Source organism: Thunnus thynnus, chromosome 8 (assembly GCF_963924715.1).
Source record: "Thunnus thynnus chromosome 8, fThuThy2.1, whole genome shotgun sequence".
Lineage (NCBI taxonomy): Eukaryota > Metazoa > Chordata > Actinopteri > Scombriformes > Scombridae > Thunnus > Thunnus thynnus.
The window spans coordinates 32434133-32451067 of record NC_089524.1 but is presented as its reverse complement, the minus strand read 5'-3'; the positions used below and the strand labels follow the sequence as shown (position 1 = coordinate 32451067).

The 16935-nt window shown below is 39.8% G+C and overlaps 1 protein-coding gene across 1 annotated transcript; it reads right to left on the bottom strand.

Annotated features, from left to right (window-relative positions):
- Positions 1–8486: 8486 nt before the first annotated feature.
- Positions 8487–16203, bottom strand: rfc4 (replication factor C (activator 1) 4). The gene is made up of 11 exons (XM_067597974.1): positions 16013–16203; positions 15145–15268; positions 14206–14284; positions 12675–12754; positions 12337–12456; positions 11892–12035; positions 11672–11792; positions 10597–10722; positions 10420–10500; positions 10211–10324; positions 8487–8933 (listed from the first exon to the last, which is right to left on the bottom strand). The coding sequence occupies exons 2-11, from the start codon at positions 15258–15260 to the stop codon at positions 8838–8840; spliced, it is 1077 nt and encodes a 358-aa protein (XP_067454075.1). The 5' UTR covers positions 15261–15268; positions 16013–16203; the 3' UTR covers positions 8487–8837.
- Between the last annotated feature and the right edge of the window lie 732 nt (positions 16204–16935).

Sequence of the window (16935 nt, the reverse complement as noted above, 5' to 3'; positions counted from 1 at the left end):
ACTGATCCAGGATTCTGGACATGGCAGGCTCTATGGAAAGCCAGTGTGTGCCACAGACCATAGTTATCAGTAAAGGCTTCTCCCTACAGTTTATTGTCTCATAGACGGCTTTGTATGCCTCTTTGCACTTTGGTGAAATAGAGAACCAATTATAGGTTTCTCTAACAAGGAATTCCACACTACGTGGAAGTGTGTTTTTGGAGGCAGAGCTTACAGCTAACTGTAGTGAGTGACACACACAGTGGATGAGGACCATGTGTTTTATTATATGCATCATCTGTGCCAATGCCAAGCAGGTTCTCCCTCTTGAGGCCACACTTCCCAAGGAAAGCTAGAACTGCTCTGGCTATTGATCTAGCATCCCCTCCCTCCAGCTCAAGAAGGCCTAGGTAAGTGACCACCACATTTCCCTCGACCTCACTAAAATACCAATACGACCCCAAGGTACTTTGAGACACTTACATTGGTGCTTTAATCAAGAAGGAGGCTGTATTTGCTGTCACTAATATCGCCACCTTAAGCCACTTTCAAGAGAATATGGTGCCAACACACCATTGATCATTTCAGTACATTACGTGGTCACACGAAAGAATGGAACAATGCTCTGCAATAGCCAATGCCATTGTTGCCTCTGCCTGTTCTCAAGAGTTTGTGTTTTTTGTAAAAAAAAAAAAAAAAAAAAAAAAAAGGTAATGTAGATTGCTTAGCTTGGTTGTATTGCTTGGACTTTTCAGTGTGCAAAGAATTTTTAATGTGTTTGTAGTGTGTGTATTTGTATTTATATTTATATCTGTATCATGTGTATGTAAGTTTAATAAAGTGATTCAAATTTAATAAAGTATTAAGATTATTATGTGTTTGAACGGAGCACAATGTACTGAATTGTCTGAATAGATGATCTGAATTCAGAGAGTCCAGGAATGGGAATAAACTAAACCCCTCCTGTCACTGTGTGATCATGAGTTATAAGACAGTAACAAATTAAATTGTCTAAATTCAAACATTGGAGGAGCAAACAATACAGATTAATGATTAGTCCTGGGCAATACTGTTTGCACATGCACAGCTGCTCATTCATATCATGTCATGTGTCAGCTGCCGTGCTGAGCCTGCTGCACCCCCCTCTGCACTCACTTAACAGAGTAGAGGCAGAAAGAGCAGTGTACCTCCCGTCTCCACTCATGGGGCAGTACTGGCAACTCTCTTCCATGGACAGTAGCTAAGGATGTCCAAAAAGTCATTAGATTTGTTGCTAGGTGCTTTTTTGGAAAAAAAAAATTGAAAAAGGTGTCTGAAAAGTCCTAAAAATCTAGTGACAAAGTTGCTAAATATGCAACACTGCACAGCAGCTAGGCATGCTAACGCTAACAGGATTTTGCATGGCAGTGGCATCGATATTAACTTGTTGTTGCTGTTAACTTAAAACATTAAGTTTTAAGCATCAGCCTCAAGATTTTCTTTTTCTCTCTGACCTTTTCCGCTCCACCTTTTTGCTTCCTGGGACCTTTATTCATTTGTACAGGCTAGCCTTAATTTTGATTCAAACTCCACTCTTTCTGACTTGATTTGATTATTTTCCGCTTGACCTCTGACATTACATGGATGGACGCATACACATGAAGAGGTGTGGGCAGGACGTCGGTAGCACTTCCTGCACCTGCCTTACAATATAGGTAGCCTATTGACGACTGGGGCCATGTAACCCCCAGTCAGATGGGCAGTTCCAACATCAAGTGAGCCATGCCCAGCAGGTTGAATTTTTTTTCCCACATCGGTGGTGGGCCACCCCATCTGGCATTTGCCCAAATTGCCAGATTGCTAGTCCAAGCCTGGTCTCAGTGCAGTTGAGACGTGGAGTTCTCCAGTATGGCCAATATTATCCACACAGTTATTTGAAACAGATAAAGAAAAGTATAAAAAGTGGCTTGGTGTGGTCGGCAGGTGGATGGGACGGGACAGGACAGGGATATAATGTATAAGAACTTCAGAAGTAATCACATTACATACAACACTACACGCACTTAAAGAAATGACTGATCAAACCTGTGTCTGCACCCTAAAAAATGTTGAAAACAACCCAATCTGGGTAGTTTTCAACTACACCGCTGGGTAACTATTGGACCAACCACACACTGAGTTAATTTAACCCAGCAAGATGTGTTGAATATTCAATCCAAATGCTGGTTCATATTAACTAGAATGTTGGGTTCATTCTACCTCGTAAATTGGTTATTATTATTTTCATGTTTCATTACAGTAAAATCTGTAAAAAAAATCATTTCAATAGACTACATGTCTGGTTAACAGTTAAATTACTTTGATATACTGGCCTATTACAAATTACATCCATGTTTGGTAATGCAAGTCATACATATATGCAATAAATAACACACTTTTAAACAATGTTGGAATTTTAGAAACATTTATTTTTCAAAAAGCCATAAGAAATTCATGACTGTTTTCAGTTCATAAACTCTATAACACTTGAATCAACAACAGCATTTCTACATGACAACATGCACATAACCATTACTGTCAAAACAAAAAAAAAAAAATTGTTTTTGACTTTTAAGTGGGCATTATTAAATGCCAGTAACCAGAGATACGTAGAACTAGTCTGAGCCAATGGGCAGCAGCAAAAAAAAGATCAAGTCCTCTAGTCTCTACTTGCTGTATGTAGAAATTTCACAGTTGTGGACTCATTTCCTCCCCTTTCGTAGACCATTTTATGGATGAAGTCCCATGCAGGAGCACATTGCTTGGGGTAGTTAATGTCAAAGATAAAAAAATGTCTTGAAGCACAAGCAGTGTGCTTTGCTCCAAAGCCTGTCCCGCCAGAATGACAAATGACTGAGAGGAGCACTGTAGTCTAGTCAATAAAGTTTTCTGAGTCTGACTCTATCTGAATTACAATCTCACGTTTAAGATTACCACAGATATTACCACTCCTGACCATTTAAGAAGCAATGTGTGGAAGGTCCATCAACAAATTTAAAAATGTTTAAAAAAGGCATGAGCCTGAGTGATCAGTGCTACAGCCTGCATGCTAAATTTGAGCATTAAAATTTTAAAAATTTAACTGGCAATGCAATGTAGTATTCCTTAGATAGCAGGCTGAGAGTGTTTGTGAGCAGAGTCACAGCTAGGGCTGGAGCTATCAAATATTTTAGTAATTGATTATTCTACCAAAAATTCCATCGATGAATCGAGTAATTGAAAATAAAACGTAATTTTGCTTAATTACAGAACAATAGTAAATATACAAGAGGAAATAAGACAGGTCTCTTAAAATGAACAACTAATTGGTTTCCTTTTTCAGAAAAATCAACATTTTTATTTTTTAAATGCATATTATGCAATACATACTAAAATATTTTCTATCAAAAATTTTTTCTCTGTCTGTACTTGTACTGTGAACAATGACAATAAAGTTGACTGAAATGAATTAAGTGCATTTGAGTGCCATACATTCTGGGTTTTAAAGAAAGCATTTTCTGAGATACAAAAACAAATAACAATAAATTACTTTCTAATTACTTTTTTAAAAAACTATCAAAACTAAGGCATACATCAAAATAAATAAATAAGCCTTTATGGACGCATGGACAGGAACTTGGAACAAGAGTCCATGCATGCATAGTTTCACACATTTTTGTTGAGTGCTTTAAGCCAATATATTCATGAGAATAGGCTATACCTCCTTAAATGTCTCTCTCTCGACATGTGTGTGTGTAAGTCTTTAAAGGAGCACGTGATTGCAATGAAGAAAGGCGAGCATGTCAACACGCTCAGAACTAAGGCTTGCCCTGCGCTTCGAAGCAATGTTTCCTGCTGCTGAAAACAGATGCTCTGATGGCATGAATGTGGCCGGACTACACCGCAAGGTCTTTGCCAGCTTTGCCAGTGTTGGATAGCGTGCTGCATTCATTTTCTACCATGATAGTGGATTCTCCGTCTTGGACAGGGGATGTTCTCCGAAATACACCAAGATCTGTGGAATAGTTGTGACAACGAAATAATGGATGCTCCATTTCACTTGCAGCGGGCTGTCTCATTTGCCATAGTTTGTACTATGCTTTGGACCTTGAATACTTGGTCAGCAGGCTAGAACTTCAGTTTTTGAAACCTGGGATCCAGAGCAGCAGCAAGCAGGGTGATGTTTGGACATTCAGTTGTAAACTCAGTCCTTGCCATCTTGCTGTGATCTGTTCTGTCACATGAGCATGGAATGACCTCAGCGCTGCAGTATCAAGATCTGGACTCTGTATGTTGCTCTTAAGTTTGTGCACTAGCTGTGGAAGTGCAGAGAGTGTAACATATTGCTGTCCGCTCAGAAACACTGTAGCTGTTTCAAAGGGTTCAAGGACCAGGCTCAGCTCCTCAATCAGGTTCCACTGTTCAGGCTTGAGATCAATGTAGTGTTTCCCTCTCTGAGTCACTGCTTGGTAAGAGAGTGTAGCAGTCACTGGCCATCTTTGTTCTAGCAGCCTGGACAACATCTGACAGGTGCTGTTCCAGCGTGTACATACATCTTGCACCAGCATGTTTGTCTCTGCGCCCATTTGCTTCTGCTTCTTCAACTTGGTGCATGCCAGTTCAGTCTTCTTAAAATGTTCAACAAGGCATCTCACAGCAGCCACACACTTGGAGAAAGCTTGGTGGATCTTTAGAGAGCTTTGTACAACCAAGTTGAGAGTGTGCCCTGCACATCGTACTGTTGCCCATCCATGCCTTTCTTTCAAAATCTTCGCTGTTGCTATGACATTAGCACCGTTGTCGTAAACAACAGCATTGATTTTCTCTGGTGGAATGTTGAATTTGGCGGTTACATCCTCAATCCACTCTGCAATATTTGCAACCGTGTGGGGCAGTGGGACACCATTTCCCAATAAAAAGATAGTGACACGTCACCCCCAGATAAGCCTCTGTTGCAATGCTGGTCCAAATATCAGTTGTGAGTGCAATGCTGTCAGTCTCCTGCAGGGCTTTCCTCAACTTGCCTTTGATACCTTCATAACTTTTTCTCTTATCTTTTTTGTGAACAGGGGTCTTGAAGGGTGCTTGTACTTGGGGATGAAAGTGGAAATCATCGCTTTAAAGCCATCATCCTCCACCATGGACAGTAGGCGCATGTCTGTGACAATCATGCTTGCTTAGTGGAACATGATGCAGCTGTCCACACATATCTGTCCATATAAAGCTGTGATTTACTAGCTGACGTCTGTGTCATTGCCTGGGAAACTCCAGATAGCGTAGCTGCTTTTTAAGGAATAGGGCAGTGCATAAGTGAGTGAGTGGTTATGTGAGAGAGTGAAGGTCAGAAAAGTGACGGTGATTGCGAGCGGAGCAGAGGAAAAGTTTAGCAGTAAGTTGTCAATCTGGCAGTAAATGTACAGTACAGACTACAGTGTATCAGTTAATAAATGCTGCAGCTTGTCAAGACCAAAAAAGTCACGTCTGTCGTTTCCCCAAGTGCTGGAAAATGAAGGAGGTTAGCTCCGAAGTTAGCAACAATGGGTTAGCCTAACCTGACGACCCTAAACAGAGACACAGAGAACGGAGAAATGAGTGGCTGCCCCCCCAAGACAAATTTGGATGTGCAGAAAATTCAATGATAATATAAGGGTATGAGGGTACCCCCAAAGTGCACATATAAATTCAGAACAGGTCATATCTGATGGTTGTATGTGAAAGAACACCCTAGAAAACCAATGTATAGACATAAATTACATGAAAATAGCAAATTCAGAATCAGAGATACACTGTGACATGAAGGCCCCAAATTTCAACCCCTGAATTTATCTGGATCCCCTAAGTATATATAATATACTAGTATACTTTTAATATGATATTTGGATGTCTCTAAGGATCACTTAAAACCTTGAATGATTACTATTGCAATTTTCCCTGGGTCAAACCACAGATAGACTGGACTATACCTTAAACCATACAAAGATGTGCTTAATACAGCCCTGTCCATCTACTACTTAAACCTCATACACAGGGGAGAACGGGGTAAACAGAGCCAGTGGGTAAAATGAGCCACTCCCTTTATCTAGGTAACCATAAACAAAAGTAATCATGTGACCACAAATTAAGAAGTATAGTTCACATTACTCAATCCATCTTGGACTCAAGCACATGGAGAGAGTTGTAAGCAAAACAGAGCAAAAAAATTTACAAAAGGCATGAGATGTGGAGAGTAACTGCATCAGTAGTGAATGGAATGTGTGAGGTGTGTGTGTATGCTACTGTTAAATGCAGGAAAACAAAAGCCAAAACAAAGCCAAAACCAAGAGAGATATGGAGCCTAGGAGAGAGAGAGAGAGAAAGACAATGAGATCAGACTGGCATTTATAGCCTTGGTGGAGGCCTACCCAGGTGTCACTGCATTACCTAAACGACCCACCCTGACTTCCAGCTCCTGCAGGAAGTGGCCAATCAAACCACTGCAGGCAGAAAGGGAGGGATCGTAACAATATATAAATTAATTTCATAATCTAAAACATTATGTAGATGGATGTTAATCATCTTGGGAGTTCTCTCCCCCTTTGTCACAGTCTTCTCTTTTAGGTCTATTCCTGCTAACTACGTTCCATTCTTTCCCACTCCCACCCCCATCCATGTCCTGTGGGCATGGGCTAGCGATTTATCACCGACATTACTGAAAATCAACCAGCTCTATAGGATTCAAAATCTGTGCTGACTTTCTTCCTTTGTAATCCTTTCCAGTCCTGCCAGTCAGTTGATGGTCCAATGGAACTCATTGGTTCCATTTCATTATCCAGAGCCCTTTACAAAAGAGCAGAACTCAAGAGTGAGGCCCTCTCTGGAGATTCATTATGCCTTCAATAGATATAAATCTACAGCAAAAAAACAAATCAAAAGCCTAAACTGGTACCGGCATGGCCAATAGTACAAAATTATGTTGATCAAAATTTTCTGGAAAAAGTATTCATATTCACACACAGGTTCAACATTTTTCGTCCAACAATGTAAGGTAGCTGTTATAAAGAGAATGACAGACCATCTGTCAGTATAATTAGTCAAATTATTAAGAATACTATTAGCACTCCAATAGGTGGAAGAAAACAACCAATTCAATGTAATAATTGCAGAGAGTCTGTAAACACTTGCTAGTATCAAGCAATAAGGATATCTTGTTTGAAAATTTTCATTTTTTTTTTAAACTGTCTAGTAAAGAGAATTTTTTTTGTTTCTGCTTATCTACTGTTCTACATTCCAGTCCAGTAGGTGTTGGTAATGCACCTATAAGCTGGTTGCCAACCCAAAGAAGAAGTGTGGCCATTTTATTCTCTGGTCTTGACTTGTCCATATGAGCTGTTGTTACAAGAAAATAAAAGGTATGTAGTGGGAGGTTAGGGACATTAGGTAAGTTTAGGTACCATTTACACTTTCACTGACATTTCACTGGCAAGTCAGGTCTACTGTTTTTGTTTTGTTTTCAGATATAATTTTTAGGCCAAGTTTTGTTCAATTGATTTACTTTACTTCGGCACCTCTACTTTTGCCCCATCTTCCCCCGTTTTGACAGCCTTTGCGTAATTGTAAATATTATAGTTATTAATAAATGGTATTCTTCATCTTCTCTACTTAGACTGTTTGAATCTTGGTTGTCGTGTTACTGTTATTGTTTCCCCTACTTACAGAAAGCCGTTGTAATAATGGTAACACAAAACATTATCATGACCAACTGGGTTGAGTTAACTCCATTATACCAACCTGTAAAGACTCGATCAATCATGTGATCAATTTGGAAAAAATCTTTTACCTGGCAAGGTAGATTACAAGACTTCATTGAAACATGGGGTCCAACTGAAGAGTATCATCTTCCTATAATATTCACTGTAATGCAATGTCATGATAACTGTTGGTGCTGCTGCTATTATTAAATAACATGATATACACTTATAGCAATATAAACAGGTGAAGTACTTCAGTTTACACCACTAAATGTGTGAAGGACTGGTGAGTGGTTACGTTGGTAGTGGGTCTGAAGCGAGGCCCAGTTTATACCTCTTTGTTGGACATTGACTGTTTATTCTGCTGAGGGTCTCTGTATTTATTAATATAATTGTGACTACTAACTTAATTTAATTTCCAAGTCGTTTGCTCATTAAATGAACTGACTTTGTATTAAGACAGAAATAAAAGCAAATTGTCCCAAGATGTGCATGGCAGGAGAAAGTAATTTTCACATAGTTAAACTTAATAAAGGATTAACATTAATGTAGTCCTTGTGTAAATCTGATGCCTGGAGGAGGGATACTTGTGGAGCAAATATCAAAGCATACTCAAGATGCTGAAGTGGTGATAGTTTTGGGACTTTGAAAACCATATGATGGGCTTCAACATCTTGAAGGACTCTGTTAGATGATACATTTGCATTTTTTGAATTACTCTTGCTGTGGATTTAGCCTATACCCTAATTATGAGTAATGACTTCAAAGAAATAAACACTGGAATGAAAAAACAACTATTTATTACTTTCCAAAATGCAAAATAAGTATACAAAGTTCTATTGGCCAGTGATTACATGAATGACAAGGAAGAAAGAGACTTCTGATGGGTGGTTTGACACAAACTGAGGTTTGTTGCATATGAAGTGCTCATCTCAGTGGGAGAAGACTCTCTGATTGAGTACAGAGGGAAATCCTTTCACAGGTCTGGTCTATGACAGCGAACATCAACTGGTATTCCACCAGCAAAGTGACATCTCCGCCTTCAACTGAACAAACTCGGCTGAATGTGAGTGAAGTGCTGTTGGTCCTGCCGGAGGAGTACTCTCTCTGGAGAGGAGATGCTGCTGTGGAGTTTCAGTTGTTCTGGGAGGCCTGCTGCATGATGACTGAACACAGACTCAACATCTGCAAGTACTCATCTGCACCGTCGGCCAGGCACTTATCCACCACCTGAAGCAACAAAACACAAGCACAAAGTGAAGATTTATAAGGTAGTGGTCTCCAAAAAGTTAACTTTTAAAAGAACTAAGGACAAAAGAAACTTGTGCTGTTGCTATTCTATCAGCTAAGCTTCAGTTTACAAGATTTGTAAAATGAAATTAAACCTGTATTGTCTTCAATGAATCACAACTCTTGAACCCAAGCATTTTGTACCCAGAAGCTGTGCTGTGTTTAATGCTCAGCTGCAGCTTGAACTGCTGCTGTGACTTGCAGAAATCAACTAATGGCCACTAGAGGGCACTGTGTGTGGAGTTTAACATACTGTACACCTGATGTTTAAGGCCACAGTCTTCTGACTTCACATAATAAAAGACTAATGTGCAAAAGTGCAGTTATGTAAAATGAGCAGACACATTTTAATTTGAAGAAAAATAACTGAACAATGAAAAAAATAGTATACAATGGTTTTTATGATCTATTTTAAATATATGGACGCATAAAAAATAAAATATCCTATATCCTAAAATATCCACAATTTTGGCTTTCTTTCATGTAGTGAAATTATGAATTGAAAAGCCAACTGAAACATCTGGATGTTTTCTATGTGCAGTGGAGTAATAGTGTCACTGTAAGAGGAAAGAAGTATTTTAAGAAAAGTTATTAAAAAACTAAGTTAATTTAGTTAGAATTTCAAGAAAAGAAAAAAAAAATCAAGAATAAAGTAATAATTTTAAAAGAACATAGTCATTGTATTTAAAGAAAAGGTTTGTTATGTTTCAAGAACTAAATGTTAAACAATGTGTTACGATTAGATTGGGTTGATGAGATTATATGTGCATGTTTTAGCATCTCCTGATAGTCCATCTGCTGTATAAAATACTCATTACTTTTTCTTGCAAAAGACTAATTATAGGCTATTCTTGTAATATTATGACTTTTTGATCAGTATCTTTGGATGTACATTTTGCCCTTTACAATGTCCAAAACACTTCTTCTGCAGCCTGTCAGCAGAGCAGCTTGATCAATCATATGATAAAATAGCCAGTTTAAAAGGTACAATCACATTATATTTTATCCCCACAAATCTTCATATCTACAATATCCACTTTTTTCTCTTCTCTTTTTTTATAGCTGCAACACTGGATGAGTATCTGTACAGCAACAAGTGGCTGCTCCAAATATGATATTGATGAGTTGAGTCACATTACAATACAAAAAAAACAAACAAACAAACAAATAATCCTCAGTTAACTTGTAGCATGTCAATACTGCATCAGGTCACTTACCGCCATTTTTTCTGTGATGGCTGACTTCTGCTTGTCATTCAGGTCCTGCTCTATTATAGACTCATGGAGTTGACTCAGGATCTGTGTGGCTGCGTAGCCTTCATCCACCATTTTCTGACAGAAGAGATTCAGATGTGCAGGGAGTGAGGCAGAACTCTTTGATGTGTAACAAACACAGGGATAAATCACGGTCATGTCTGAGTACCTACCCTGACTGCAACCTCTAGCTTCTCAAACGTTCCTTTAAAGCAGACGTTAAGCAAGCTGTCAATCATCTTGGGAGGGACGACCTGTAAGAGTCATTCAGTCAGGCAAAGTGTACAGGATCTTTGTCTGGACCGTAGTTGATAGCATCCATCATCAGCACAAAAAGGAGTACGTCTCACCCCAGCTATTTCGATGACAGCGTGCTCTGAGATCTCCTTGTCAACGGTGAGGCGGGCGGCGCTCTGGAGGAAGGTGATGGCTTTCCGCAGGTCTCCTTCAGACACCTTCACCAACGCTGCTATACTCTGGGAGAAAGAAAAAGATTCTTCGGGTTACAGCTGCATGCATGAAGCCGGAGCAGTTACTCTGTAGCAGCACTGGTTCAAAATGTTTCATCAGACATACGTTAAGACAGCTGAAAAGTGTGACTGAAATGTATCCGATGTAGAAAAGGTGTCAGCTGTAGAACAACTTTCCCCAACACTGGTTCATTGCACTAAAGAGATTAAATCAACTGAACTAGGCAGGATGCACTTGAAACCAGATGGGCATGTTTTAAAAGTTTTTATTTATTATTTACCTCTCTTAAAGGTGCAGGTTTAGTGTTTGGTTGGTTTAGTTAGACAATATATTACACTATATAGTCTATATAATGCAGTCCATTACACCACCACATACTATGACCCCAATAATAAACAAAGTAGAATTATCACCTTTCTGACACAGATGTACAGGTGTTCCTAATAAATTGCTCTGTGAGTGTATTTGGGTTTTGGACTGTTATTCTGATAAAAATCAAGAAAATAATCAGCTGATTAATAACAATAAAAATAATCATTGTTGCCCTACTTTGATTTGTTTATTTAAAACTTAATGGATTTTTTGCAATGAATCCACAAATATCTTATATAAACAAAGGAAAAAATATTTAGGATGTGAGCAAATGCATTGACAATAAAAAGCTGAATTGTGCTAATTATGCATGTAGTTGTTTTCTTTATGTGGTGGCTGATAGAAACACCTACAGCCTACGCTTCCAAACCCTGTATAACCAATTGCATTATCACTCAATGGCTGGCATGCAACCACATGCTACAAAGACAGACTCTGTGCAGCAGGTTAAAAAAACTCTGCTCCGCCTCACCTATGTGACATGTCCTGTCTGTGCTTGGTGTATTTCAGCCGTAATTCTAAACTTCTTCACTCCCTACAGGTCGACATTGCAACAACACCATCGTATTCCGTGGCTTTTACCTCTTTCGTGTACTTGAGCTTCTCCTTCTCACAAATATCCAGCAGACGCTCCTCTTGGATTTGATTGGCTAGAGGCTTGAAGCGAAACTTGGAACATCTGGAGGTCAGGGGCTCGATGATCCTACAAGACATACACACACACACACACCAGGGTCAGTATTGGTTAAACAGAGTGTGTGTTTTTTTTTGTGTGTTGATGAGTGTGATCAGTCAGCCTGACCTGCTGATGTAGTTACAGATGAGACAGAAGCGGGTGGTGCGGGACTCCTTCTCCATGATCCGTCTGAGAGAGGCCTGAGCTGGTCCTGTCATGGAGTCGGCCTCATCCAGGATGATGATCTTGAAAGGAGGACATGGCTTCCCACTACAAACGCAGCACAACACAGCCACTGGAATATACGCCGGAATCAATTCTTCCAGACAAATGAAGGGTTTTAAAGAGAATATGTTCAGGACTTTTCCGGGTCCATATTTTTATTCTGGGGCTCGACTGGAATATCTTTACATGATATTTAACATAGACATCTGACGTTATTATTAGTATATAAATGACAGAAAATCACGTTATGTCCCCTTTGAGTTCAGATGGTTGTTACAGACAGAGCAACAATCAGGAAAACTGCCCTCTATTAGAACATGAACATGTGGACTCTATATTGACTCACTCTGAGCGAGTCCCGGCCACAGTGAGCTGAGCAAAGTTCTTGACCTTCTCCCTGACGACCTGGATGCCTCGTTCATCGGAGGCGTTGAGCTCCAGCACCCTCTGCCTGTACAGCTCTGGACTAGAGGAGAGAGTGAAAGTGAAGGAGGAGGAGGAGGAGGAGGAGGAGGAGGAGGAGGAGGACGGGGTTTATGCAAGAGGCGAATCCATGAATAGAAAACAGGAGAATGATCGAATTAAAAACAAACAAACAAAAAAAAAAGAGGGTAACTGACAGAAGTCTGTGGAAATGCAAGCAGTTGAAATGTCTGCTTCTTACCCACAACGTCATCAACTTACCCGTAAAGTTCTCTGGCAGCGGCTAAGATGGTGGAGGTCTTTCCTGTACCGGGAGGGCCGTAGAAGAGCAAGTTGGGAAGCTGAAATTGAAACACAAACGTTGTTGAGACTCAGCCTCTCCTTGCTTTGTGGGACGATGTGGAAAGACTGCATGTTTTTTTGATGTTGATGTTTGTCTTTGTTCGTGTACTGGTTTGGTAAGTGTTGTCTTTATATTGTTGCAACATTATTGTTTTATAGCTATATTGTTGTTAAGAATGTTAAGTTAATTTTTCTCTAAGGAGGTGCAGAAAGGAAGAAAAACAAATACATAAATATAGGTAAAAAAACCCAAAAACCATCACAGTACTTTGTCAGATTAAGAAATATCTTCAAAGTTACATGTCAAGTCAAGTCAGTTTTATTAATATAACCCAATATCACAAATCAGAAATTTGCCTCAAAGGATTTTACAATCTGCCCAGTTTACAACACCCATCCTTTGACCCTCGATTTGGATAAGCTCCTCACACCACATCCACCACCCTGTCAGCAATTCAGACAACTCCACATCCTCTCCAGGAGTTTGACCATCACTGGGAGTTCTTTGGAGTTGAGTAGCACAAGGGATTAAATTACCTTGACTTAAAATGCAATGTCCCTTGAATGTGTCATATTAAAGCAACAAGGTAGGAAGTGACAACATGTTAGACGATGGTTCGTTTCCAAGCTAGTTGTGATGGCAAATATCATGCTTTTTTTTTTTTTTTTTTACACGTCTTGAGCTCAGATTTAAAGAATATAACTGGTGATTTTCTATATTTTCTTAATGTCAACAAATCTCATGTGCAGAGCCAAGTGATCTACTAACAAGTATTGTGTGTGTGTATCTAAGCCTGATATATCTAATTCCTCTGTGTCATTGAGCTCCATCGATGTCGACAAACTTTTAAAAACACATCAATGTGCCACACTGTTGTACTGCCTGACATGTTCCTTCATTAACATAAATTACCATATTATCAGTAAATATGATAGTTGGGTAAACCCAAACTATTCAACTCTAAATTCTAAAGAGTAAACATACCAAAAGAAACACTGCTAACCTAAAAGGAATTAAAATTATTATTTTGTGTCAATTTTACAAAATATGTCAAACAATTTAGCTCATTATAATTATGATTGGAATAACTTTCAGGCTACAGAGATTTCAGAGGCACATGTCACTATGAAACCATCTGGATTAGATGCCACAAGGGATAAGTGAGTATCTTTACATTTAAAAGCATTGTATTAGAAAATCATCATATAAGTTCATGGAGCTGTATGGTCTGACAGCTCTAGTCATGTATATAGTGTTATCAGTTTTGGTTCCTGGTCATAGCCGTGACGACGGATTTAAAAGATGTGTGAGAATTGGTCGTCACAGCTCTATAAATGATGCTTTGCTACTGGATAGATGATACACAAAGTTAGCACCTGGGATACAGAGTGTTGGCTGTAAAATACTGACACCATGTAAGAGCTATCATGATGAGAGCCTGATACTTACATCTGCTCCTTCCAGTGACTTCTTCAGCACTGCTACCACCTCTTCCTGAAAGGCCACCTCGTCCACACACTTTGGCCTGCTGAGATTTACACAAACACAGAACCAGGTTCACTGCCAAGCAGGTTGGCACGTACAAGAAATTTGCCTTGGTGTTGTGGTGCATAAGGTCCACGTTCAGACTAAATCCGGCAATGCAGCACTGCCATGCAAGGGTGTGAGCTTGTCACTACATGGCCCATTTGTGTGATGTATCTGATCATAGCACAAATAGAAATACTAAACAGAAATTACGACCTTTAGCCCGATACAACACCAAGCGAGTGCATGGCGATTTATGTCTTTGTACTCCCTAACGGCAGGGTAGTACAGCCCTGGAAAGGTCATCACGGTGGTGATGAGTCTCTCTTCCATCTCCACAGTTCCTCAGTAAACAGTGTAATGCTACAGTGCTACATGATAAACAAGGTTCTTCTTCCCGTGGGTGTCTTTGCTCTGATCGCCCGCTTACTTGATTGGCCAACATGGCGTGCTTGTCGGATATCGTATCATGTTGCGTTCCAGCAAATGTTCAGCCTGGTTCAACTTTTTTGCCGGACGACCGCTGCGTTTTCTTGCTCAGCTATATGCGGTCCCACCCTCACAGCATAAACACACTGCCCCCATTCAAATGAATGGGAAGACTGCTGTTTTTCACGCATTGCCGGATTTGGTCTGACTGTGGCCTAACAGTCAAAATATACACAAAATTAAATAATCCTAAATAATATATATAAGAAAGAAAGAACTTTACAATAAATATGTAAAATATATTATTCTAACTGAGAAGAGCTGCTACAGGTTTCAATTTTTAATTTTAAATTGAAGAGAATGAAATGAAATGTACAAAATGTGTCTAGCATGTTGGCTTACTAACAGTACATCTTTGTGGTTCACACTTACTATTTTTCTACCCATGGGATAGGCCTGGCTTTCTTCTCTGTGCTGGGCCCTGCTGCTGTCTTGTCTTTCTGAGTTCTGGTGGTCTGAACAGTTGCTCCTTTCAAAAAGGCGTGCATGATTCCTCCTGCCCCAAGTAAAGGCAGCCAGGGACAAACAAACATACAGATGAGACACAGATACACACATTACATCAAAATTACCTTAGTTGAGAGACTACAGTCAAAATGCCAAATTACAAACATTAGGAACAACGTAAATACGTGACCTGGGATGCGTAAGTGACGTCAACTGCATTCCAAAAAAGCGTTAATTTCATGAAGTGTCGCTTGTCTCCAAATAACGTTAGCGTTATAGCATCAGTATAGTTAGTTTCTTACAATAAAGTATCAGCATATATGTTTTTTTGTCACATTGTAACGTCAGTGTGATGTAGGTTAGCTCTATTGTATTCATTCAACATTAGCTTTAGGGTTAACTTTAACGAATCAACATGCTAACGTGAGCTATTTCGCCAAACAATAACGTTAATGGTTGACACCGAAGAGCGGAGTTGATGGAGTTTTAAATAATATTACGTTAATTTACTCCAAGGTGTGCAGCCATGTTAATGTTAGTTGTGAGACGAATGAAAATGCGTTTCTGAAGTTAGTACAGAGAAGAGACTGGCGATTGTTGTCATAAGAAATCTTAACTTACTTGCGAGGGAATCAACTGTGGCTTAGTTTGATAGTAACGAGCACGCTAACAATAATAAGCTTACTTAGCTGAAACAGCAAGTGTATCACAGCCGCTAGCCTGTTTATTATTAAGTTAGCTAACCGTGACAGTTGTTAGCTCTTAATTTTGCAGACAGACGCATGTCGCTTACCTGATGTAACAGCCGCTGTTAGGCCAAGCTATGTCCTAAATATCCCGCAGTCGGAGTCGCTGTATGCGACGGCCCCAACTATGATATTGCTTGTATTATCCAACAGTTTCAGGACCAGACACAGTGCTGTTGTTGACATGTGTATTAGCAGCAGGCTGTTTTCCCGCTCTGGTGAAGTTAACTTCCGCCGACGTCATTTCGTGGTATCCAATCCGATGTTGCGGATGCTGGAGTAAGTCCTGCCCCTCCTTTTGTCGCTTACGTCTCCTCCCATCCTTCTTTCTTTTCTGTTTCTCCTCTCCTCTCCTTTCCTCTCCTCTCCGGCTATGATGCCTAGGAATTTATTGTTTCAGCTTACCAGTTTATATTGAAGTAGATGATGATGGGAATTTTTTTATAATGTGATAAAAGTCTGCTTTGTCAGTGCACAGTATTTCTTCAACTGTTTGCTTATATGATAGTGATAAAAATTAAATTAATCATCAGCATTTTGCCACCTATTTATGAAATTGCAATCTACGAAGAGCAAAATTCACTGTTACTAAGTCAAAAATGTTCACACAAAACAACAAAAGTTCTTGAATGAATGAACACACTGCATGCATCACACATTGCCCAGGATTACACTCAGCTTTGTCTAGCAGCTGCCATGCCATTGATGCTGCATGTTTCTGTTGTCTGAAAGCCTTCAGCAGAGCCTGTAATTGGCTGGCAGAGTGAAGATAAGTGAGTGGCAGGGGTGAGGCTGAGCGCAGATGTCTCTGGCTAATGGTTGTCTCCTAGGCAATCTCCACGGTCCCAGGGGCCATAGGCTCATGGAGGGATGCGAATGTCCCTGCCTGCAATTGTTTGCTTTCATCAAAATGTGGAGCAGGATCAGCGGAGCGGCCTCTGGTAGCGCTGAATGAACCTAGGCACCAGGA

What these genes read in the sequence shown, in the direction of transcription:
- rfc4 (XM_067597974.1), bottom strand. Translation starts at nt 15,260, where the DNA reads ATGCACGCCTTTTTGAAAGGAGCAACTGTTCAGACCACCAGAACTCAG. An exon ending in GCTGCCAGAGAACTTTACGG is followed by an intron (nt 12,457 to 12,674) that starts GTAAGTTGATGA and finishes TCTCTCCTCTAG; the next exon opens with TCCAGAGCTGTACAGGCAGA. An exon ending in CCATCACAGAAAAAATGGCG is followed by an intron (nt 8,934 to 10,210) that starts GTAAGTGACCTG and finishes TTGTTGCTTCAG; the next exon opens with GTGGTGGATAAGTGCCTGGC.